General features: G+C 45.1%; 1 protein-coding gene across 1 annotated transcript in view; it reads right to left on the bottom strand.

Annotated features, from left to right (window-relative positions):
* Window positions 1-25,950, bottom strand: part of PLPP5 (phospholipid phosphatase 5) — a 34,010-nt gene extending 8,060 nt beyond the window's left edge. The window contains exons 1-2 of the mRNA XM_077262250.1: window positions 25,900-25,950; window positions 6,009-6,099 (exon numbers count right to left, since the gene is read on the bottom strand). Of these exons, the coding sequence (XP_077118365.1) occupies window positions 6,009-6,079 (71 nt within the window). The 5' untranslated portion in view covers window positions 6,080-6,099; window positions 25,900-25,950. The remainder of the gene's footprint in view (window positions 1-6,008; window positions 6,100-25,899) is intronic.
* Window positions 25,951-26,500: the final 550 nt, after the last annotated feature.

Raw genomic sequence — 26,500 nt, 5'->3', positions numbered from 1 at the left:
GAACAACCACGGGAAGGGCAGCATCCAATAAAGGAAACATCCAATACTGGAAAACCACCTATGCCAAGCATGGTATCCATCCACAGACAGCTGTTTCGGGGTGTTTGCCCCTCATCAGTGTGGAGTAGGAATCTGGCTATTAGGAGCAGTGCCTAGTAAAAGGCTGTGAAGGAACAGATGATTGGCCTCGGGGAGACCAAAACATCCAACACCGCGGAGACACCATCACGTGTTTCTCAACGCAGTGATCCAGAACACTGCCCCCATCCCTTATGGGAAATATGCAAATGCATGTAGGATAGCTGCGGAGACACCATCACGTGTTTCTCGACGCAAGCAGTGAATAGCCAGACCTTTCCCCGGGAGGGAACAACCACGGGAAGGGCAGCATCCAATAAAGGAAACATCCAATACTGGAAAACCACCTATGCCAAGCATGGTATCCATCCACAGACAGCTGTTTCGGGGTGTTTGCCCCTCAGTGTGGAGTAGGAATCTGGCTATTAGGAGCAGTGCCTAGTAAAATCTGTTCCTTCACAGCCTACCTACCTACAGGATACCATGCTTGGCATAGGTGGTTTTCCAGTATTGGATGTTTCCTCTATTGGATGCTGCCCTTCCCGTGGTTGTTCCCTCCCGGGGAAAGGTCTGGCTATTCACTGCTTGCGTCGAGAAACACGTGATGGTGTCTCCGCAGCTATCCTACATGCATTTGCATATTTCCCATAAGGGATGGGGGCAGTGTTCTGGATCACTGCGTTGAGAAACACGTGATGGTGTCTCCGCGGTGTTGGATGTTTTGGTCTCCCCGAGGCCAATCATCTGTTCCTTCACAGCCTTTTACTAGGCACTGCTCCTAATAGCCAGATTCCTACTCCACACTGATGAGGGGCAAACACCCCGAAACAGCTGTCTGTGGATGGATACCATGCTTGGCATAGGTGGTTTTCCAGTATTGGATGTTTCCTTTATTGGATGCTGCCCTTCCCGTGGTTGTTCCCTCCCGGGGAAAGGTCTGGCTATTCACTGCTTGCGTCGAGAAACACGTGATGGTGTCTCCGCAGCTATCCTACATGCAGGAATAAAGTAGAGACCGAGACCCCGATTCCAGCAGTGTCATTAACTGGGCTGCTAAGTGTAGTTTTCATAAAATGTTTTTAACCAGGGGGAGATCACTACAGGACTAATTGCCCTGCTTCCAGGTAGCCCAGCCACACCCCCCACCTGTGACTGGCTTTATGTACACTGTGCATAGGCAGAATACAGCTAATCAGTGGTGTGGGCGGGGTTATACACAGCTCAGCATTCAGAGATCCGCTACATCTGCAGCAGAGAAAAACTAATTTTTAATCCAGATTGCAGCACCCAGTAAGGCAAGCAACATTGCAGGAAGCAGGGCCTCTGCTCCTAAATCAAACTGCTCTCAGATGGAGTAGCAAAAACCTTGTCACAGGTTCCCTTTAAAGCTCAGCCATTGATGGCCATTTCCATAGTCCTGGAAAAAAAGACAAGGGCTGACTACATTTACAAGCAACTTTTTTTGTACTGTGATGTCATGGTGACCGTGAAAAGAAAAAAAGGCAAACAAAAAAAACTCTACTAATATATATATATATATATATAAATATATATAAATATATAAATATATATAAATATATAAATATAAATATATATATATATATATATATATATATATATATATATATATATATATATACACATACATACACACACACACATATATCTCTATCTATCATGCTTACTGCACCAGACTACCTTCATGGTGGGGATAATTGGCATTAATGTCACAAAAGGATAGATATAACATTATCCTTTTGTGACAATGCCAGTTAATCATTTTCCCAGAGTGCTACTAGCCAAAAATCATAATACTTTTTTTTAACTATAAGACGGACCATAAGACACAACTGGGTTTTAGAGGAGGAAATTAGGGGAAAAAATTTCGTCAATTCTGTATGTAATATCCAAATCCAGGTAAATATGGTCCCCTCATCCCCATCCTGGTAGGAATGGTTCCCCTCACCCTATCCTGGTAGCAATGGTTCCCCTCATCCCTATCCTAGTATGCATGGCCTCATCCCTATCCTGGTATGCAGGGACCCACATCTCATCCTAGTATGCAGGGCTCCTCCTTCCCCATCTTGTCTTAGTATGCATGGCCCCATCCCTATTCTGGTATGATTGGCCCCCAGCCTTATAATTGGCCCTCACCGACATCCTGAAATGCATGGTCCCCTCAGAAAACAACAAACAAAAAAAAAAAATTACACTTACCTTCCTGGCATTCTTGTTCCAATGCCAGCAGCTACTTTATGTTTGTAAGCAGCGAATGGCAGGAACGTCATGCGCTGCTCACAAGCAGAGGACAGCTGACGGAATACTCACTGCTCTGTACGCTGGAACTGTGTGCAGAGAGCAGTGAGTATTCATTGCTCTTCAGTAGCGCGCACAGCGTCAGCTGCTGGCTTCCTGCAGCTGCTGGGAGGTCAGGTGTGCTGCAACTTAAGAGAAATTAATATTCACCTCTCTGGGTGTGGAGAGAGGTGAATATTCATTTCTCTCTATTAGCAGCACACATGACCGCCAGCAGCAGCAGGAAGCCAGCAGCTGACACTGTGCGCGCTACTGAAGAGCAATGAAAACTCACTGCTCTCTGCGCACAGTCCTGGCGCGCAGAGCAGTGAGTATTCTGGCAGCTGTGCTCTGCTTGTGAGCAGCGCATGACGTTCCTGCCATGCATTTCTTACAAACAAAGCAGCTGCTGGCATCTGAACAAGATGCTGTGAGGGAGCGCTGGGAAGGCAAGTGTAATGTTTTTTTTTTTTTTTGTTTTTTTTTTAATGTTTTCTGATGTGGCCATACATACCAGGACCAGGGTTGGGGGCCAATCATAACAAGACGCTATTAAAGAGATAATATTCATTGCCCTCCACGCCCATGGCTGCGGAATGCAGGGAATATTCATTTCTCTTTAGCAGCAGGCACATGAGTTAGCCGCAGCCGCCGGCTCCAGCCTCCTGTGACCCGCTGTTCACCAATGCCGCTACCCCACCTCAGCCAGAGCAGGTACATCCGGACTATAAGACACACCCCCATTTTCCGCCACATTTTTGGAGGAAAAAAAGTGCGTCTTTAGTCCGAAAAATATGGTTAATCGCTTTACTCATTAATAGGGAAACAAGCCCCAAGATTAAAAAACATTAAAAAGCGTGGAGGATGAAGACAGATTTCTCAATGCATCACTATAAATATACAATGGCAGCAATTCATGTAAGGGTACCGTCACACATTGAAATTTCCATCGCTACGACGTTACGATTCGTGACGTTCTAGCGATATCGTTACGATATCGCAGTGTCTGACACGCAGCAGCGATCAGGGACCCTGCTGAGAATCGTACGTCGTAGCAGATCGTATGGAACTTTCTTTCGTCGCTTGATCACCCGCTGACATCGCTGGATCGTTGTGTGTGACAGCGATCCAGCGATGTCTTCGCTTGTAACCAGGGTAAACATCGGGTAACTAAGCGCAGGGCCGCGCTTAGTAACCCGATGTTTACCCTGGTTACAAGCGTAAACGTAAAAAAACAAACCGTACATGCTCACCCGTCGGTGTCCTTCAGGTCCCTTGCCGTCTGCTTCCTGCTCTGAGTGCCGGCCGGAAAGTGAGAGCAGATCACAGCGGTGCTGCGATCTGCTCTCACTGTACGGCTGCACTCAGAGCAGGAAGCAGACGGCAAGGGACCTGAAGGACACCGACGGGTGAGTATGTACTGTTTGTTTTTTTACGTTTACGCTGGTAACCAGGGTAAACATCGGGTTACTAAGCGCGGCCCTGCGCTTAGTTACCCGATGTTTACCCTGGTTACCCGGGGACTTCAGCATCGCTCCAGCGCCGTGATTGCAACGTGTGACCGCAGTCTACGACGCTGGAGCGATATTCATACGATCGCTGCGACGTCACGGATCGTGCCGTCGCAGCGATGAAAATTTCAATGTGTGACGGTACCCTAAGACGACTGGTTAATAAAGCATAGTAAATAATTCATAGTTAAAAGGATAAAAGACTATTCATCATTTTGTGTAGTTTTTATATTTTTGCCTCCATGTCAGATCAGAGGTGTGGTGATTAGTGGGTATCCTGACAATTATACGGAAAATGACCTGAACAAACTGGAAAAAGTCACACTGGCAGAGAAGCCGCTAGAACCTTGTATAAACAGTACCTGTGACTGAAATTGTGGTACCTGAGAAGTCCCCATCTCTGACACACGTCACCCGCAGCATTTCCTTTGCCAATTTGGTGCCATTGTACTATATTTGGGATTGGCTGCATATGACATTTGGGCACCACACTATTGCTGGTTGTGTTTACATACATGAAATATTATTCCTTTTCTTGTGCGTTGTGGTTCTCTCATTTAAGAATTAAAAATTACATATATTTAAAAAAAATAAAAAAAAAACACATGGTTTTGGTACCAATGGCCAACAAGCTCAGAGGGGTGATGGTCAGTTGTCTTCAATGCACATGCTGCAGGTGATGAGATCCCATTGTGGTGGCTGCAGGCAGAGCAGACCATTTGTGGCAGATGTACTACTATATTTCTTACTTGCCTACTGCAGGGTCACCAATTCTTATTTTTATCTTAGGTTTTGTTTGTTAATGGCCACATTGTGAATGTGAGGCTACACATTTACTCCTACGAAAATCGGTGGTCCAGACCAATTTTTCCATTTTGCTTTAGTTCCTTGTAAACATAGGGGTCCGACCCCCCCCCCCCCCCCGGGGGTCCGTTGGCGAGTAGACTTGTATAAAAGTGACATGGATTGGCACTCTTGTAGCAGTAGAGAGGACCATCACTGACTGCACTGTACTTCAGGACCGTGACGGCCAATCTTCGGTTGAGAATAAACCAACAGCATTTAGTTTTCAGTTATTCTTGCCATAATAGTAGACCCAATATTCGACTGGAAGTATCAGGACTGAGTCTATCTTAATTTGCCAATTCCGAGTAAACCAAGTACTCCCATGTTATTTTCATGTACTATTACTGCCGTATCCATTTATTGTTTTAAGCTTAGGTTTTGTCTGTTAATGGCCACTGTGGAGTGTGTATCTAAATACTGCACTTACACCAACAAGTGTGCTGGCCCAGTTTTTCGTTTGCTTCAGTTTCTTGTACTGAACACATTTTGGGGAAGAACCACTCCCCATTGGGCTGTGCACCTTGTTTATTTAGCTTTCCAGAGGCAGATTCAAAACAGTTGGGTCCTTGTCTCCTCACCCCTAGTCTATTTTGAGGGGTGCAGGCATAGTGGGATAGATGTGAGATACTAGAGGCAAGGACCATCTTGATCAGGTATACCTTGACACGGTGGAATGGCTTTTATATTTTCTTGATACAAATTTTAATACATGAAGATAACATGAGGTACTTAGTTCACAGTATTTATTTACAGCAGGGTATTTGCTCATTGTTTTTATCCCACGTTTTATTTGTGACAGATGCAGGATCAAGGTTGCTCTGCAAATTTCTCAAACATTCATACAAGAGAATTGAGTTGAGTTGCGAGTGCCCAACCTCGTTTCCTGGTAGCCCATTCTTAGGATACATTGAGATCCCAGCAGTGGAACCAGCATCCAGACATTTTTGGAATATTCTATGGATCAAAACTCTAATGGGTCAAACATTGGTTCCTAATCAAAGACAAGAATATAAAATAAGTGTCCACCAATCAAACGCTTGTTAGTTTACAACTTTGCTCATCAGTTTTAGGCTGCACATGACCTGGTGTAAACCGGAATGAAAATGGACAATCGCAGCAGATATACCGTGCAGGTCTAAATTGAGAGACAATCGATAGATCTACCAGCGCTTATTTTCTGCAGAAAATCTGCAGCTGTTTGGATGGAGATGGTAAGGGATCCCTTACCATCTCCATCCAACCACTATACTGCCCGAATCATGACATCCAGTGACTTACAGAAATATGCCAAGGAGCAGAGCCCTGATGAAGAATTCTGCTCCGAAGCCTTCCAGGATCCTCTTCTCCATCCTAGTGCGATGGCAAAATCCTAGAAGATAAGAAACAGTAATGTCATCTATGACTAGTCCACACCTTCGTAGCTTGTGGGACTGGGGAGAGTGGGCAGCCATTTATTTTAACCCATAGGCCTGTTGGGGGGGGGGGGGGGGGGGGGGAAGTCAATATGAGGAGTCCGCAGGATTTCAACCTCAAGCTCTTTATTTATGCATGTATCACACCGTTAGCTAGCCAGGCCTCTTTTGTTAGCGAGAAGCTGCCATTTAAAATGAATATGCCAATGAGGCTGAAGTGCTTTGGAGGTGTCGGAGCACTTTCCCAAGGCTCTAGTCCCAGCATAGCACCTCCCCCTGCTTAGCTGACAACTTCGTTGCTTGAAGTCATACCAAATGGGTTGTCAGTCAAGCAGAAGGTAACACTGGGCACTGAATAGAGCAGGAGAAAAAAGGCTTAGGAAGTGCTTTGTAAAGCCCAGAGCACCTCAACCTCACATGCACATTGATTCAAACCGTGATTTCCTGGAAGCAGAGGAAAGATTGGCCAGATAAAGTAAGGATGAACTTGTCTTTACAAGACCACTATGCATAAAAAAAAAAAAAAAAAAAAAAAATTTTTTAGAGTACAATGAAGCCGAAAGCTTCCCTTTGAGCGCAAATCAGGTAGAAGGTGTTCCAACACCTTATGTTGCTAGTAGTGAGCAATAGAGGAAATAATGAAGAAAATGGACTACCAGTGAAAACTGTATAGCCAAGGATGAAGGCGACAGGCACCAGTAGGTACAAGACTTCATCCATACAAACCCATCTGGTAGACAATGGCCTGCCACCTAATTCGGCAGACCTAATAACCGCTGTCTAAGCAAGAGAGGATCACGGCTCAACAGCACCTTGACCTGCTAAGCATTCACCCATTTCTCCCAACACCCACTGTATATGTACGGCAGAAGTCAGGAAGATTTACATGGATCAGACTCACATGCTATGTTTGCTGCATACCCAGTGGATGCTGGATGTTTATTGATCGCAGAAATTTAACCCCTTCGATGCCATGGTGAACAGTGACCATGGCATTTAAGGGGCAAGACTGGGTGGGCCTTCTGCCGCCTTCATCGGGCACCTCCCGACACTATCCTAGAAACCAGATGCTTGATAGGAGCTTTCCTCCATGGGCCCTCAGCTGCTAATTCAGACCAGGATTTTTATGTGAAGAAACAAAAATCCAGGCCTAGAATCAGGCATGAGAGGGGTTCTCTCCATCACCTGCACCACTAAGGGCCTACAATACAGTGGTAAACAAGTACTATGAGTAGGGTATCGTACCCTTCACATGAAGATGACACGATGGAGTGTCTCCAGGAAAAAACGGTCAAGACTAGCAGCTGATCACTCTATACATCCAGACCAGATATAATGATGGCCACCATTGAGACTAAATGCCATATGCGGTCTATATGATTGAGTCTCATCTTGATTATTCTAACTCGCTACTACCCCAATAGGTCTTCTTACCCTAAACTTTCCTCGTTTCAACTTATCCTGAATGCAACAGACAGGTTTTAATTTGTCAACCCGCTTCTCCAATCCTCCATCCTGTGCCAGTTATTAGGGTATGTGCATACGTTGCAGATTTTTCGCCACTAAATCCGCACCTCTTGGCAGAAAACGCAGGTGCAGTTTTGATAGTTTTTTGAGCGGTTTTAAAAGCTTAATAAAGATCTCTTATTGAACAAAAAAATGTGTAAGTTGTATGCACCGTATGGTTGTGTATATTGTATGCACTGTATATTGTATGCACTGTATGTTGTATGCACCATATGTTCTGTATATTGTATGCACTGTATGTTGTATGTACTGTATTAATAATCTTTATTTTTATATAGCGCTAACATTCCGCAGCGCTTTACAGTTTTGCACACATCATCGCTGTCCCCAATGGAGCTCACAATCTAAATTCCCTATCAATTTGTCTTTGGCATGTGGGAGGAAACCTGATAACCCAGAGGAAACCCACACAAACACAGGGAGAACAAACTCCTTGCAGATGTTGTCTTTGGTGGGATTAGAACCCAGGACTCTAGCGCTGCAAGGCTGCAATGCTATCCACTGAGCCACCGTGCTGCCTTTTGTATGTTCTGTATGTACTGCATGTTGTATACACTATGTACTGTAATAATCTTTATTTTTATAGAGCGCTAACATATTCCGCAGCGCTTTACAGTTTTGCACACATCATCGCTGTCCCCAATGGGGCTCACAATATAAATCCCCTATCAGTAGGTCTTTGGCAAGTGGGAGGAAACTGGAGTACCCGGAGGAAACCCACGCAAACACGGGGAGAACATACAAACTCCTTGCAGATGTTGTCCAAGGTGGGATTAGAACCCAGGACCCCAGCGCTGCAAGGCTACAGTACTATCCACTGAGCTGCCGTGCTGCCCTTTTGTATGCACTGTATGTATGTAGTACGGTGTTATATGCTCTGTATGTACTATATGTTGTATGTGTGTATTTGTTTTTTTGTACACTTGAACACAGTAGCCGGATGAAGAGACTATACTGTCCCATCATCCCGCTACCTGTCACTGTAGCAGGCATAGCCGGATGGGACTAGTAGTCCCATCGGACGATGCCTGCCTACATACAGACCTGCACACACCCACGCACAGACACAGCCATGCGATCCCCGCAGACACACACATAAAACACCCGCACATAGACATGCACATCCACCCCGCAAATCTCTGCCCACACACTTCCCCCTCTCGATCTGCAGCGTTTCTCGCACCCAACTCCGCAGATTTTTTTTTTTTTTTTTAAGGGAACCTGTCACCCCCAAAATCGAAGGTGAGCTAAGCCCACCAGCATTCTGGAACGCTGTAGATAAGCCCCCGATGTATCCTGAAAGATGAGAAAAAGAGGTTAGATTACACTCACCCAGAGGCGGTGCGGTCCCGGTCCGATGGGCGTCGCGGTCCGGCGCCTCCTATCTTCATCAGATGACGTCCTCTTCTGGTCTTCATGCCTCGGCTTCGGCACAGGCGTACATTGTCTGCCCTGTTGAGGGCAAAGTACTGCAGTGCGCTGTGTCTCTGACCTTTCCCGGCACCTGTGCCGCAACGTGTGAACATGGCCTTACACTGGTTGCCAATCTGCTACAGAGTACAATCTAAACTTATCCTCTCACCAACAAAGCTCTTCACAGCACTACATCTCATTCCTCATGTCTGCCTACCAGTGTTCTCCGTTCTGCCAAGACTTTGCACCAGTTCTCCAGAATGTACTACCCGAGAAGGTCAGATGCATTGCCAGAGCACACTTAAATGTGTGACCCAAGTACACATTAGGCTAGCTGATCACATTTTATAAATGTAGTTCTTGTCACAGTTATATGTCACACACTTCTCTGTGCACACATGGACTTTGGCTGCTGACCGGCTCATGCAGCTTTGTGTTTGCATTGTTCATTGGAGTCAAACTAATGCGTGATATTGTCTGTACAGATAGGCTCAGAATTGTAAAGAGTAATAAAATAAGTTATTGGATTTTTGTGATTGCTATATTTTGTATTTTTATTGCTCTCATGGTCAGGGAGAGGAGATGATAAAAGCTACTACCTTAAGGTACCTTCACACTGAGCAACTTTCCAACGAGAACGACAGCAATCCGTGACGTTACAGCGTCCTGGATAGCGATCTCGTTGTGTTTGACACGCAGCAGCGATCAGGATCCCGCTGTGATATCGCTGGTCGGAGCTAGAAGTCCAGAACTTTATTTCGTCGCTGGATCACCCGCTGTCATCGCTGGATCGGTGTGTGTGACACCGATCCAGCGATGTGTTCGCTTGTAACCAGGGTAAACATTGGGTTACTAAGCGCAGGGCCGCGCTTAGTAACCCGATGTTTACCCTGGTTACCATTGTAAATGTAAAAAAAACAAAAAACAGTACATACTTACATTCCGGTGTGTCACGTCCCTCGCCATCAGCTTCCCGCACTGACTGAGCGCCGGCCGTAAAGTAAAAGCAGAGCTCTGATTTATGGCCGGCGCTCACAGTCAGTGCAGGAAGCTGACGGCGAGGGACGTGACAGACACCGGAATGTAAGTATGTACTGGTTTTTTTTTTTTTTTGTTTTTTTTTTTTACATTTACAATGGTAACCAGGGTACACATCAGGTTACTAAGCGCGGCCCTGCGCTTAGTAACCCGATGTTTACCTTGGTTACCCGGGGACTTCGGCATCGTTGGTCGCTGGAGAGCTGTCTGTGTGACAGCTCCCCAGCGACCACACAACGACTTACCAACGATCACGGCCAGGTCGTATCGCTGGTCGTGATCGTTGGTAAGTCGTTTAGTGTGAAGGTACCTTTAGACCTACTGGTGGATGTAGACCTTCATTTCCCAAAGTGAACGTGACTATACATTTCTTAACCATAGTCCCTACACCGCAAGACCTTGGCTCGTCTGTCGTTCCACTCTAAGGCTATGTGCACACGCTGCAGATTCCACTGCAGAATTTTCAGCAGCGGATTTGATAAATCCGCAGTGCCAAAAGTACTGCGGATTTTATCGCTTTTTTTGTGCGGTTTCCACTGCGGTTTTAGACACCTGCGGGTTTCTATTATGGAGCAGGTGTAAAACTGCTGCGGATTCCGCACAAAGAATTGACATGCTGCGGGAAAATAAACCGCTGCGTTTCCGCGTGTTTTTTTCCCGCAGCATGTGCACTGCGGTTTTTTTTTTCTCCACAGGTTTACATAGTACTGTACACCGCATGGAAAACTGCTGCGGATCCGCAGCGTCAAAAACGCTGCGGATCCGCAGCAAAAACCGCAATGTGTGCACATAGCCTTACTAGCAATTTGTGTCCCTTTCTCCTCCAGGCCAAAATGTTCTCTGCATAGTCAAAGGGAGGGACATGGAAAGTCTGAACCACACAGCTCATGTCATTCTCTACCCCAGGATGGATACAGCACCATATTCATTGGTCCATCTGGCACCAGTGGCGGCATAGTTCAGGCTCATCTCAGCATACAACATACCTATGGAGCAGATATTTAGGAAATTAGAAAATGGGGCACCAGAAGTAGCAGCGGTAGAGCGGAGGGCATTAGCTATAGTGATTACACATTAGAAATACACACGTGATCAAAAATTGTTGGTACCCCTCGTTTAATGACAGAAAAACCCACAGTGGTCACAGAAATAACTTGAATCCGACAAAAGAAATAAATAAATAAAAAATAAAAAAAATCAATGAAAATAAACAAATGAAAGTCAGACATTGCATTTCAACCATGCTTCCACAGAAATAAAAAAAATTAAAATAAATCTCATGAAATAGGCCTGGACAGAAATGATGGTACCCTTAACTTAATATTTTGTTGCACAACCTTTTGAGGTAATCAAACGATTCCTGTAACTGTCACAGACTTCTGCTCTTCTCGACAGGTATTGTGGCCCACTCCTCAAGAGCAAACTGCTCCAGTTGTCTTGTGATTGAAGGTTGCCTTTTCCAGACGACATGTTTCAGCTCTTTCCAAAGATGCTCAATAGGATTTAGGTCAGGGCTCATAGAAGGCCACTTCAGAATAGTCCAATGTTTTCCTCTTAGCCATTCTTGGGTGTTTTTAGCTGTGTGTTTTGGGTCATTACCCTGTTGCAAGACCCATGACCTGCGACTGAGACCAAGCTTTCTGACACTGGGCAGCACATTTCTCTCTAGAATTCTTGATAGTGCAGCGCCCCAGAGTCCTGGTCGTTGCAGTAATGTCATTCTTCCACCAGGGGGAGTGATATTACGTCTGATGGCAATAAAGGAGATCTTCCTACCAGGTATCACAAACCATACACCACACTTCACACTCCAGACCACCAGGGGGAGCCTTGCTCCTATCTACTAGGGCACTCCTCACAAAAGGGGACTCTGGATTTGCCTTCAGACCGGCTGGACTCTGGCTGCCCTGTGGTCTGTACCCTGGAATGTGGATGCTGAAGTCTTCAGTAAAAGGTAAAGAGACTGCAACCTTGTGTCCTCGTTATTCCCTGCGCTTTATATCATCCACCATCACCATCTACACTTCTGGGAAGCCCTGGGGATATACTTCACCTGTGGGAAGGTATACCATCTAGCTGCCATCACATCGCCCCAGTGGACCCCTAAGCAGCGTCGGTCACTGACTGAATACCACAGGTGGCGTCACGAACATTTCCCCTTTAAAGACCTTTCCCAAAACCATAAAAAAAAAAAAACAACTTTCCTTTATTGGACGTCCCTCAAAGGGCCACGGACTGGGTCTGGCCACCGTGACATCCCCCGAACCGGAGGACCCGGTGCAGAATACCCCATTGCCCTTGCATGGGGGCGATCCAATAGTCTTCAGATTTCATTGTACCCTGCACAGATTCTAGACACCCTGTGCCAGATGCAGCAAACAAGCCCCAGAACATAACAGAGCCTCCTCCATGTTTAACATTAGGAACAGTGTTCTTTGATATGCTTCATTTATCCATCTGAATATAGAGCTGATGTGCCTTACCAAAAAGTTCCATTTTTGTCTCATCTGTCCATAGGACATTCTCCCAGAAGCTTTGCAGCTGTCAACATAGTTTGGCAAATTCCAGCTTGGCTTTTTTATGATTTTTGTTTTCATTCAACAATTATGTCCTCCTTGGTCGTCTCCCATGAAGTCCACTTTGGCTCATACAACGACGGATGGTGCGATCTGACACTGATGTTCCATGAGCTTGATGTTCACCTTTAATCAGTTTAGAAGTTTTTCTGGGCTCTTTTGTTACCATTTGTATTATCCGTCTCTTTGATTTGTCATCAGTTTTCCTCCTGTGGCCACGTCCAGGGAGGTTAGCTACAGTCCCATGGATCTTACATTTCTGAATAATATGTGCAACTGTATTCACAGGAACATGAAGCTGCTTGGAGACGGTCTTGTAACTTTTACCTTTAACATGTTTGTCTATAATTTTCTTTCTAATCTCCTGAGACAACCCTTTCCTTCGCTTCCTCTAGTCCATGTTGTGTGTGATACACACCATGTCACCACACAGCACAGTGAGTATCTGTAGCCCTATATACCGGCCCACTCACTGATTCCAAGAGTGTAGACACCTGTGGTGCTGGTTAGTGGACACACCGTGATTTAACATGTCCCTTTTGTCACATTATTTTCAGGGGTACCATCATTTCTGTCCAGGTCTATTTCATGTTTTTTTTTGTTTGTTTTTTTATTCTGTGGAAGCACGGTTGAAAAGCAATGTCTGACTTTCATTTGTTCATTCTCATAGATTTCTTATTTATTACTACTTTTGTCAGATTCAAGTTATTTCTGTGACGACTGTTTTTCGGTCATTAAACGAGGGTACCAACAATTTTGACCACGTATAAATAGTCACAATTAGTACAAGAGGAAGTGGATGGTCGTCCTGGTTGTCACAATGACCTTCCAGCAGATGGTGGCAGCACAATATAAAAAGTGGGCACTAGAGAAGAGCAATTTGAGTCACGCAGCTCTGGTCTGATCCTCTGTAGTAACTGGTCTTCACTTGTGCACACAGTATCCTCGGCCAGGCATCCCGAGTGCCGGATCACAATAGAGTTACTCATCTTTAGGCCGGGGTCACACTTGCGAGTGTAATGCGAGAAACTTGCGCGAGTCGCCTCAAAACCTGACGCTGTCACGGGCACTCAGGACCGAAGTGTTCAGCTACATAGAAATACATGCAGCCACACACTCCAGTCCCGAGTGCCGGGTATCGATGCGAGAGACTTGCATTACACTCGCAAGTGTGACCCCGGCCTTACTTATAGGATGCAAAGTCATCGAAGGCTACCACAGTGCCCAATGGGGGCTTGCCTCAATCCTGGGCAAGTGATCAGCTCAGGGTTAGGGGCCACCGCCGGCCATCCAGGCTTCTAATCTGACCGAACCGGGTTAAAAAATTCCAACATATGACCTTCACCTCAAATCAGGATAGGTGGGCCGATATCTGGTGTATACATTAGATAAGATCCATACTAGCAACTTCTAGGAAGCTTATCTCAGTATATGAGCATAGACTCAGAGCAGAGTCCAGAAGTCAGAAGCCCTTCGTCAGGATGGAAATAGTAATAAGAATACCCTTCTCTTCAACATCCACACAAGTGGCCTGAACTGCACCCTCAAAATAAGGTTTTTTTGCTTGCTGTCATTACATAGGAACTCACCTTTTAAAAATATGTCCAGGTCACATTGTGCTCACACAGGTGTACAGCTTGTGTACCTGGAGGTAACGGAACCCACTCCGGTGCCACCCCTATGAATGGAGCCTGAAAGCTGCCGTATTTGGGGGGGGGGAGGGGGAATAAAGCTCATTTTCTCCCAGCAGCGGGGCCTTCAGTGCCAGCACTGGGCAGGTTCAGCTGCAGATTAAGGGTATGTTTCCACGGTAAGTAACCGCTGCTTGTTTGACGCTGCAGCGTCAAACAAGCAGCGTCCAGATGTTCCAGCATAGTGGAGGGGATTTTATGAAATCCCGTCTCCACTATGCGTGGAAACCCGCACGCGGCGGCCCTGCGACTCCGGACATGCTGCGCGTCTTTTCAGATCACAGCATGTCCGTACACCTTGCGGGGACGCAGCGTCCCCGCAAGGCATATCACAGGGCCCTATGGCGAGGGGTGCGATGATCCCGGATGTGTACTGTACACATCCGGCATGATCGCGTCCCAGAAAGGGGGCGGGCCTTAGCGCCGAGCGGCTTCGCCGCTGCGGCGATACCGCCGCCCCTCCGGACCGTGGAGCCATACCCTAACAGTGCTTTTCACATAAGTTCCCTTAAAAACCACAGCAAAAGGAGATCTTGAATATTGTGAGGAAATTGAGACACAAAGTATAGGACAAAGTTGCACAACTTTCATCTATACAGTGAATATTTGCTCAAACGGGAACTCCCTATTCGGCTCCAGGCATGGTGAATATTTGCTGCTACACATCTTGAAGCAAATTTGTATTCTATGCAAATCTAACAGATCTCCCAAAAAGGTCACCCTTCATGTAGCGTCCGGTCACAGCCAGTGGCCCAGTTACAAAGGTTATTAGGATGGCCTCTGTGTGTTTGGTGCCTTTTTGTCCTCTCTTTACTACAAAAAATGTAAGTCAAGAGGAAATTATGAAATGCATAAACTGGTTTTCTATTTTCTTCACATGTTTGGGGGTTCTCAGTCCCTACCTTTAGACTACATTCCCACAATGAGTTTGATGTAGTATTTTCTGAAAAACGCAAATAACCCATTTTAATTAATGGGAATGGGTCGTTCCATGTCAAGTGAACCAATGATTTTTACCACTATATTTTTAATTCTTTTGAGATTTTGTTATTTGGTAATAGTGTGCCAGAGAATGCAAAATGTGAAGAAATAAAAATTCTAGATAATTTTTTTTTAAATTGATTTTCAAAGTTCGGAAAAAGTGTGAATTTCGGTGTTGCCTGCCTTTACATTTCTCCACATAACTCAGGCTAGAAAAAAAGATCAAGAAACAAAATAAACACCATTCTACTCAGAACTGTACAGGCTTTCACCAGATATGTCACAAGAGTATCTTTGTTAATATTTTACCTATGCGAGCGCAAAATTTTAAAACGCATTTCCGAAAAAAAGTTTAATTTAAAAATGTCAAAAGATGTGCATGTGCCTGCTATGCTCCTAGCCACATCTGTACCAAAATACAAGTTGGGATCGTGATGGGATCATATTTTTAAAAATAAAACTATTACAGTGTCAATTCGAAAATCTTGATCTGTTCAGCCTGTGGTGTAAAAGTGTGGGGTCTATATTTACCAAATAATCCATGATTTTTAGATATTACTGTATTATGTTACAGCTTAGAAGCAGGAGAGGACAGAGGAGAAAGCCTTGTTAGGGCTGTGGATGAACAGGGGTAGACGGTGAATGCAGAGCAGATGACAGGCCGGCAACTCGGAGGCCATATTCACGCCAAATCTTAACACTCCTGCAACTTTTCACATGGAGTGAGAAAAATATTCTTAACATCCAGTTCATGTATTGTACAAAGCTGGACTATGAAGAGGAGGAGAGTTTGTTATAACATCGGTTACAGGAAGCGGAACCAATCAAAGGGACTCATCTCTCTTGTAAAAAAAAATAAATTAATATATATATATATATTAACTCACTGTCTCACTTATTCATTCTCGTCTGGACTATTGTAACTCTCTACTAATTGGCCTACCTTTTACCAGACTCTCCCCGCTCCAATCTGTCCTGAATGCTGCTGCCAGGATCATATTCCTCGCCAACCGTTACACCGATGCCTCTACCTTGTGCCAGTCATTACACTGGCTACCCATCCAATCCAGAATCCAGTACAAAACTACTACCCTCATCCACAAAGCACTCCATGGCTCAGCACCACCCTACATCTCCTCTCTGGTCTCAGTCTACCAACCTACCCGTGCCCTCCGCTCTGCTAATGACCTCAGGTTAGCATCCTCAATAATCAGAACCTCCCACTCCCGTCTCCAAGACTTTACACGTGCGGCGCCGATTCTTTGGAATGCACTACCTAGGTTAATACAATTAATCCCCAATCCCCACAGTTTTAAGCGTGCCCTAAAAACTCATTTGTTCAGATTGGCCTACCGCCTCAACGCATTAACCTAATTATCCCTGTGTGGCCTATTAATAAAAAAACAACAACATAATCACGTTCCTCCATCTTCTCATACACTTTATGCAGTTAATAGCCTCTGTGTCTGTACTGTTACATACTTAGGCAGTTAACTGGTTCATGCAGCTTTACATGAACACCCGAGCCTTACACTATGGCTGGTCCAAATAACTAAAGCAATTGTTACCATCCACCTCTCGTGTCTCCCCTTTTCCTCATAGATTGTAAGCTTGCGAGCAGGGCCCTCATTCCTACTGGTATCTGTTTTGAACTGTGATTTCTGTTATGCTGTAATGTCTATTGTCTGTATAAGTCCCCTCTATAAGTTGTAAAGCGCTGCGGAATATGTTGGCGCTATATAAATAAAATTATTATTATTATTATTATTATTATTATTATTATTATTATTATATATATATATATATATCAGAAATTTGACAAAACTGTAAAAAAGATTAGCAATTTTCAAACTTTGAATGATTATCCCTTTAATCCAGGTAGTCATACCATAGCAAAGCAACATTTCCCTCATGTCTGCTTTACATCACCACCATTTGTAAAATGTTATTTTATTTTGTTAGCATTTTAGGAGGTTTAAAAGTGTAGCAGCAATCTTTCATTTTTTCATGGAAATTTACAAAAACCGTAATTAGACCTACCGGTTATTGTGTTTCCAGGAATCCATCCTGACAGCACCATGGAGGACGTCCTACTTACCTTCAGAGGGACAGGAACAACGAGCGGTTAAAAGGACCCTCCCCTTACCACCCACCAGTGATTTTCCAAAGTACCACATCTGGATGGATGAAAAAAAAAACAAACACTTTATTAACAATTCTTACACCAATGTTACGTCACATTAGTATACAAAAGAATGGCTTGCAGTAGGGAGGGAACTAGTATTGCTGTCAGGATGGATTCCTGGAAACAGTCATCAGTAGGTCTAATTACAGTTTTCCAGTTCACCACCTGACAGCACCATGGAGAAGTACCGAAGGATGGAAATCTTATGGTGGGACTACTGCATGTCAGACCTTCCTCCCAAAGGCTAACTGTTCTGAAACAACATCTAGCTTGTAATATGCAAAAAAGAGAAAAGTTGTAGATAGCACTCACTGATCCTTAAAACTTCATGCTTTATTCAAATACCTAAAACATTGTGGCTAGAAGGACAGGTTACTAGGATGTACGAGCCACAGGTACAGTCTAACTCAGAGGGCATTAACCGAGTAAATGGTAATCTTGCCCAGTAGCAGTGCCGTCAAACTATTTCTTCTTCTAGCTTGTAATGTTTATCCACCTCGTGATAGTTGCCTTTCCTGATCTACAGCCCCTGTTTGGCCCCCCATATTGTATAAACAGGTTTTTGTCTCTTCAACTCTCGGTTGCCTTTAGATATTTTAGCACTGTCTCTGACTTCTAAATTATGATAGACCCCTTCTTTTGGATTTCTAAAGGTGCTGGCAGAACAAAGGAAGAATTACTTCTTGGTTCATCTTTGTAGATGGTACCACTTTGGGGAGGAAAGTTGGGTCAAGCCATAGGACTATCCTATCAAAAATCTGTAGATATAGATCTTGTACAGATAGGGCCTGCATCTCCCCCAACCTCTTGGCCGATGTGATGGCTACAAGGAAAGTAGTTTTAAAAAGAGCTTGGTTATATCCTTGTCCTCTAACAGGAGATCTACGGAGGTTTACACAGGGTATTAAGGACTAGGATAAGGTCCCATGGTGGAGATGACTTTCTTACAAGAGTCTCAATCTCTGTGTGGCCCTAGAAAACCTTGCTACCCAGGGATGCCCGGCTAAAGAAAAAAAGTCAAAGACACTAAGGGCCGCAATCTGCACTTTTAAAGCCTAACTAGAAGAAGTCGAGGATTCTGGGAATGTTCTGACTTGAAGTGTCTACTGGAGCTCCTCCTGAAAAGGTACAAAAATCGCCTCCAAATTTTATTGTAGATTGCCGAAGTCACCGGCTTTCTGCTTGCTTGTAGTGTGGTGATCACCTCTTCCGACAGGCCTCTGGTTCTCAGGGTCTGGCGTTCAGGATCCAAGCAGATAGTTGCAGTGAGTCTGGATTTTTGTGGAGCAATGGACCTTGGTCCTGTCTCTTCGGCAACTGCCTCTACTGCCATTCTGTTTAAAAGAGAACCAGCTTCTCCGTGGCCAAAAAGGTACTACCAAGATGACTGTCGTTCCGTCGTCCCGTATCTTTCTGAGTGTTCTCGAAATCAATGGGGGGGGGGCGGGGGAGGCATACAGGAGCCCTTCTCCCCAATGTTGCGATAGAGCGTCGACCCCCACAGCCCTGTCTAGGGGATTTAGTGAAAAAAAAGGTTCTGGCTTTTGCATTTGTCCTGGTGACAAAGATCCACTTGCAGTACTCCCCACCTTCGGCACAGCATGTCAAACACTTCCACATTCAATTCCCACTCCGTAGGATTCAAACGGTGTCCTGCTCAAGAAATCTGCCACCTGGTTCTTGGCTCCTTCCAGGTGTACTGCCGAGACGGATTTGACAGTTTTCTGCCCACCTGAAAATCTCATTTGCCAGATGCTGTAATGATGGGTGCTTCGGGCCTCCCTGGTGTTTTTGAAACGCCACTGCTGTTACATTGTCGGACAGTAATTTCACATGTTTGCCTCTGATCTATGATCGAGCCTGGTAAATAACTTTCCATATTGTGTATAGTTCTCTGAAATTTGATAACCTGGACTTCATCTCTGGATTCCATTGACCTTGGTAGTATTTTCCCTTTATATGTCCGCCCCATCCGAACTGACTGGCATCTGTGGTAATGCTGATACATGGACAGAGAACCCATGATACACCTACTTTCAGGTTTCCTGGGATGGTCCACCAGTTTAGTACTTTTTTTTTTTTTTTTTTACAAAGAGAAAGTCATCTTGTCCAAGGAACTCTGCCTTCTGTCCCAGGTCTTCAGAACCTCCTTCTGCAACCCTTGAAAGTGAAATTGACTCCACTTCACGCAGGGAATACAAGCCGTCATTAAACCCAGAATCCTCATTGCTTCTCTTATAGAGGACGGATTCTTTCTGAACCGGCAGACATTTTTGATTATTGTGGTTTGTCTTCCTTCTGGCAAAAAAAATATGCTCTGATGTGGGAATCTAATATGACTCCCAAAAATTTTATTCTGGATTGTGGGACCAAATTTGATTTCTCAATTTAGGATCCACCCTAGCTCCTGCAGCATGGAGATTGTGAAGTGGCAGTCGATCCTGAGTTGTTTCTCGGATCTCGCCACTACCAAAAAGTCATCCAGATATGGTACTATGGTTATACCGTGGCTTCTTAAGTAAGCCACCATTTCTAACATCAGCTTGGTAAAAATTCTGGGGGCTGAAGCAAGGCAAAAGGGGAGGCACCGGAATTGAAAATTATGGATTATCTCCTGGTTTATCAGGGCGAATCTTAAATATTTCTGATAGGAAGTGTGGATTGGGACATGGTAGTATGCACTCTTCAAGTCTAAAGTGCACATCACCATGCCCTTGTCTATCAGGGGTATAGTGGATTTTATGGACTCAATTTTGAATCTCTTGTATTTAAACCACTTGTCCAGGGGTTTGAGATTTATGATATTTCGGGAGTATCCTGATGGTTTCTTTATTGAAAAGAGACTCGAGTAATGACCCTTGCTTCTCTCTGGAGCGGGAACTGCAAGGACTACATCTATTTTTAGTAGCTCCTGGATGTCTGTCCACATAGGGGAGTCTAATAGAGGATGGGATTTGGTTACTATGAACCTTTCTGGGGGTAGGCTGGTGAACTCTACTTTGTAACCCTGGCCAATTGTATGAAGAATCCAGGGATTCGGAGGTATTTTCTGCCAACCCCCTAGAAACTCCTTTAACCGACCTCCCACTCTGATGGCGTCATTTATTGACTTTCCTGAGCCTGGACCTGGGCAGATTCAGTCTCTACTCTGCCCCCCCCCCCCCTTGGGATAGCTCCACCTCCCAGTCTTCTGTTTCCCTCTTGACCTGGACGGGATCTACGAAAGGGCTGATACTTTCTCGCATTCTCCTCAGGGAACCCTTTTTTCTTATCCGAGGCCTTTTCTAGCATGTCATCTAAAATTGGCCTAAACACTTTACCCCAATGGGATTGCAGTTTATTTTTTGACTGAATATTCCCTAACCAAGTCTTTAGCCAGATTGCTCTTCTGGCCGCATTAGATAATGACACGCTCCTGGCTGCGAATCGCACATACTCTGCTGATGCTTCTGCCATGAATCCTGTTGCAAGCTTTAACAAAAAGGCAGAGACTTAAGTATGACATCTCTGGAAGTTTTTGCTTTGAGATGTTCCTCCAAATTGTCCATCCATAAATGCATGGACCGGGCTACAGCAGTTGCTGCAATGTTGGCCCGAATTATCGCTGCTGAAAACTCCCAGGCTCTCATCAGTAGTCCATCTGCCTTACAATCCATTGGTTCCTTCAGTCCGGAAGAGTCCTCGAACGGGATCGCCGTCTTCTTTGCCAGTTTGGCCAATGGCATGTCTATCTTGGGTACTTCATCCCAAGTTTTTATATCCTCTGGGTTGAAAGGCAATTGGAGACTAAAGTCCCTCAGCACTAGCAGCCTCTTTTCTGCCTCCTGCCACTCCTCTTGGATCATGGACCGGATGTGGTTATTAACTGGGAAAACTCTAGTGAGCTGGGAACGCGGACCGCCAAACATTTCATCCTGTATAGAGACTTCTTCCGGGGTGTCCTGCAACTGCATAGTGTTGAAAAATGCTCCATTTTTTTTTCCTTTTAGTGGTTCTACACTATAATCTTGGCACATGTGGTGACCCATTTATTACAAATCCTGGATATTAATTTTAATTGGGATATAATAATAGTTTTTTATCTTGGTGTCATTACTGTGTCTGTTACTAACTGCATAGTGTTGCATACTGCATGCAGGAGCTCATCTGTGTCTGCTGCTGAAAAGAGATCTCTTTTCCCTCTTCCTATAGAATCTTCCTTTTCATCCTGATCCGAATTTTCCGAAATATCATCATCCGAGGGGCTGGATTCCCCTAAGCCTTTTTCGCAATCTCTGCGGTTCCGTTTGGCTGGTATGAGGGAGATTCAGGCTTGAGATGGAAGCCTGGACCTCCTGTCTTATCATTGACCTCATGCTGGTCATAAGTGATGTCTGCTCTTCCCCAACAATCAAATGTACAGGATTTACAGAGCGGTTTCTGCCAGTTTTCTGGCAATTTAGCGGTGCAAATGGGACATTTACTTTTCCCAGAATTATTATTTTCTGCTGACGGGGTGGAAGGCTCTTCCTAAAACACACAGTGATTTCGGCATTACCTCTGAATGTATAGGGGAATAGAATGGCATTGTGGTACGGCTGTGTGAGAAGCCTACTCAGGTGCCCCTGGCTCTGCTCTGGTCCCTCAGGTCTGGCTGTTTCCTCCATTGAAAGAGCACACTGACCGGGTGCTCCTTAATTTCAGGATGGCTGGTGGTACATACAGCGCCCTCCCCCCTTATATGCGCTCTTTACCTGGTTGATCCTGCTCATCCTCGACCGTGCTGTCAAAGGGCCTCTCCATGAGGCCGCCACTGAATTCTGCCACCCAGCAAACACTGGAGCCCGGAGATGACACGGCCGGAAGTGACACGGCCGGACGCGGCCACTGTTACACTGGCCCCGCTGGGAAATGGTTTTCAGCAGCATGGTGCCCGGTCCGAGAGCCCCCAAGGAGGAGGAAGCGGATCCGATCCCAGGAGCAGCGCTACACTGGGGCTGGCTGATGGACCCCATCGCAGGTATGAAAAAAAGTATTTTTGCCACCTAAATGTCGCTAACTTTTGCAGACTAAGGCGCTATTTGGTCGTGAATTGCCATGGCAAATATCAAGATCACACGATCACGATCTCAGGGTGCCGATGGGGTTAAAGAAGCCGCCACAGTTACCCATTTATATGTAGTCAATATTGACAGCAGCATCTAAGAGGTTAAATGGCCATGGTCTGTGCCAACACTGATTGTGGCTGATGCAGCAAGTTGTCAGTTATAATGTACAGCCGACAGCGGCTGGATTGTCTCCTGTATGGGGATGCTAGTCTCATATCTCAGTTTCAGTAAAAAGACATATTGGCGGTCATTAAGGGGTTAAGGAGTTTTGGTTTTTTGTTTTTTTTTCTTTAAATGTCCATTGTGTAATTTTTTTAGCCATTTTTTGAGGGTTTTTTCTAACAGTTTTATCCCCCCGCAGTTCTTTTGGAGGGTTTTCTCCCTGGCTTGCATTGTAAAGTACAGAGCATCTACCCAGCAGAGACCATCAGAAGAATGGACCCGTCGCTTAACTTCTTGGTGTTTTTAGAAACCTGAAGTAGTCAAGTCATGTGTACAGCGAATCTTTTTTACACACAAATGCTTAGGTTTATTTATTTATTTTTTCTTTTAATGTTAATAGGTTTCTTAGGCAGTTTCTGAGTCAGAATCCGCCTGGAAAAAAAAAAAAGTGCACAATTCTAGGAAGTCCTTCGGGCAGTATTTGGATAAGTTCAAATGTTGTGTCGTTTTACAGTAGCAGCAAAATGACGGATTTCTGAAATCTTATGCACGCGCAGCTTTTCTTTGCAGATGTGAAGCATTTTCAAGTCTCCAGCAGGTCAATTCTTTGAGTTTTTTTTCAAATAAATGGGAAAGACTAGTGATGAGCGAGTACACTTGTTGCTCGGGTTTTCCCGACAGTAGTCTCCAAGTATTTGTTAGTGTTCAGAGATTTAGTTTTCATCACAGCAGCTGAATGATTTACAACTATTAGCCAGGCAGAGTACATGTGGGGGTTGCCTGGTTGCTAGGAAATCCCCACATGTGTTCAAGCTGTCTAGTAGCTGTAAATCATCCAGCTGCCGCGATGAAAACTAAATCTCCGAGCAGTCATAAATACTCGGAGATCACCCGAGCAACAAGTACACTCGCTCATCACTAAAAAAGACTCATCAATAAGCACAGCTTTTACAGAGATTTTTTGCTTGCCAACACTACTGTATTTACAGCAAAAACTCTGCTGCAAGTACTGCACGTGTGCACACACCCTTAAAGGGGCTATCCACTACTATGACAACCCCTTGTCAAACAAGGTTTGGCCCCGACAAAAAAACAAACCTATATCTCCTCCTGTGTCGGCACTCGTGGTCCTGGGCTGTAATGCGGTGGAAGGACACGTGATGACGGTGCCCAATCGGCGCTGGCTCACGGTCCCTGCCTCCTGTCACAGCGGGCAGGGAGAAGCTGCCGGGACCCGCCTGTCCGGCTAGTCTCACAAGGGACTCGAATACATGACCCGTTGGTCCCACATATAATGCACTGCGTTACTTATATTCCTATGGGCCGTCACACTCGGGTCAGAAGACCTGTGACCAGCACGTGCATCAGATGTCTGAATGAGGCTTTATACTGGCAGGCAGCCTAAGATTACGCCTCTGACATGGTCCATTAGGCTTTGATCTAGAAGCAGAGACCAGTGTTAGGCTTATTTTGCCATAGCAACCATTGGTTCCTGGTAATCACAAACCGATTTCCTGTCAAACTCCTTATCAGCCATGGTCACCATTGACCGCAGCACGAAAGTGGTTGATGGAGCCAACCACGCCGACTCCCCACTGCTGTGTCTTTGCCAGCAGGAGGTCATAAGGACCGTTACCCCAAAGACTCACTGCCTTTTCCCACCCTACGGGTGCAGTCATAGATCGGACCACAATGCATGGACTGGCCAGCGGCTATCCCGATCTTTGCACTTCTATGCGGCCATCACGCTCTGCTCGTGTGAGCCGCCGGCCAGTCCGTGCATTGGGCTCCCATTTATACAGTAGGGCGACTGCGTCCAAAGGGAGAGCAGCACATTCTCCTAGGACGCAGCGATGTGACAGGATGTGGGTACGGACGATGTTAGGCTGATGGGAGGAGCGCGCAATAACTACCTCCCAAGCATCAGCTCCAAGAAGAAACACAGCAGCCACTAACAGAAAGAAGAGAGCAAGCAACCACCGTCCACACACTGAGGTGAACAGTGACTATATGAATATTAAATACAAGCACTGCCGTATAAGCGAGAATTCTATAGATGAGGCATGGGGTGTGACCGGAGGAACGGCTGATATATTCAATGCCGTATACACCTTAGTGGCCACGTATCAGACATACACTGTGCTGCCACACACTATAGAGGGGTGTGCGCGCATGTATGAGGAATACACATGGAATAATATACATACATTACTGGTGTAACTAGATTACGGGCAGCTTGTATCTATAGTGTATATGTGTAATATAGATACACATTACACATACTGTATAGATATAGGCTGACCATAATTACATGATATATACATGCACACCAGTAATGCTAGATATACACACACAGGTATAGGCTGCCCATTGTTCCATAGGATAGAGCTATAGACACTACATATGGTATATACACACTGTACTGCCACATGTACTAGAGAATAATAGGTGTGTATGTATATAGAGAGACACTAAACTACATGTGTATATATCATGGAATAATGGGCAGCTTATGTGTACAGTGTGTAATATAACTATACGTATATATTTATATTCTCATGTACAGCACCATGGAATTAATGGTGCGATATAAATAAATAATAATAAATAATAATATTACACACCTGTAAATACTGTATAGATATAGGCTGCCCATACTTACATGATACATACACACAGATATAGGCTGCCCATAATTACATGATACATACATACATACCAGTAATGATAGAGATATATATAGATAGATAGATAGATAGATAGATACACACACATACATACATGCACACACACAGACATAGGCTGCCCATTATTCCATAGGATGCAGCTATATACCTCACATATGGCAGCAGTCACATACAGACAGACCAGCTGACATGGAGGTAATTGCTATACAAGCAGTTCCCCGGCCTGACCCTGTGCTATGAAGCAGCGGGAACACAATTTCTAATACAGGTCTCCATCCCCGGCCGGTGCGGACACCTCCCCCCCCCCTCCTCATTAGAGGACTAATGATTAGTAATTAGCGCCCCGAGTAGCAGCCGCCGCACACAGCTGATAACAGCGGCGCCGTGACGTCACCGCCCCGCCCTCCTACCGTGCACACGTGGCGCTGCTGTCTTGTCTGGCAGCTGCTTGCCCAGCAGTCCGCTACTTATATAGATGCTTCAGAACCAATGAGAAGAGGTGACAGAGACAAGTCCGGGAGACTCAGCCCGGAGAGTGCTGCCGCCTGTCAGCCGCCGACGGAAGTGCACCGTGACCTCGTCCACATGCAGAATGGAGGCGATAACACCGCAATCGTGACTGTCAGCAGAGGCCCCCGGGATTCAGGCTGGTGGGAGGCCGGCTGGGGGGACTACTAACATGGCGGCTGGACCAAGGGCCTGGGAATATTCTCTTATCGCTGGTAGCATTATTTTTGTATATAAACGTCCCATATATGTGTGTACATAGGCGCGTGTGTATATATAGCAGTACATAGGTGTGCGTGTGTATATAGTAGTACATACAGTTGTGGCCAAAAGTATTGACACCCCTGCAATTCTGTCAGATAATACTCAGTTTCTTCCTGAAAATGATTGCAATCACAAATTCTTTGGTATTATTATTATCTTCATTTAATTTTTCTTAAATGAAAAAACACAAAAGAGAATGAAGCAAAAAGCAAAACATTGATCATTTCACACAAAACTCCA

The sequence above is a fragment of the Ranitomeya variabilis genome, chromosome 5, assembly GCF_051348905.1.
Source record: "Ranitomeya variabilis isolate aRanVar5 chromosome 5, aRanVar5.hap1, whole genome shotgun sequence".
Lineage (NCBI taxonomy): Eukaryota > Metazoa > Chordata > Amphibia > Anura > Dendrobatidae > Ranitomeya > Ranitomeya variabilis.
The sequence above is the reverse complement of the archived record's forward strand: the minus strand, read 5'-3'. Positions and strand labels throughout refer to the sequence as shown.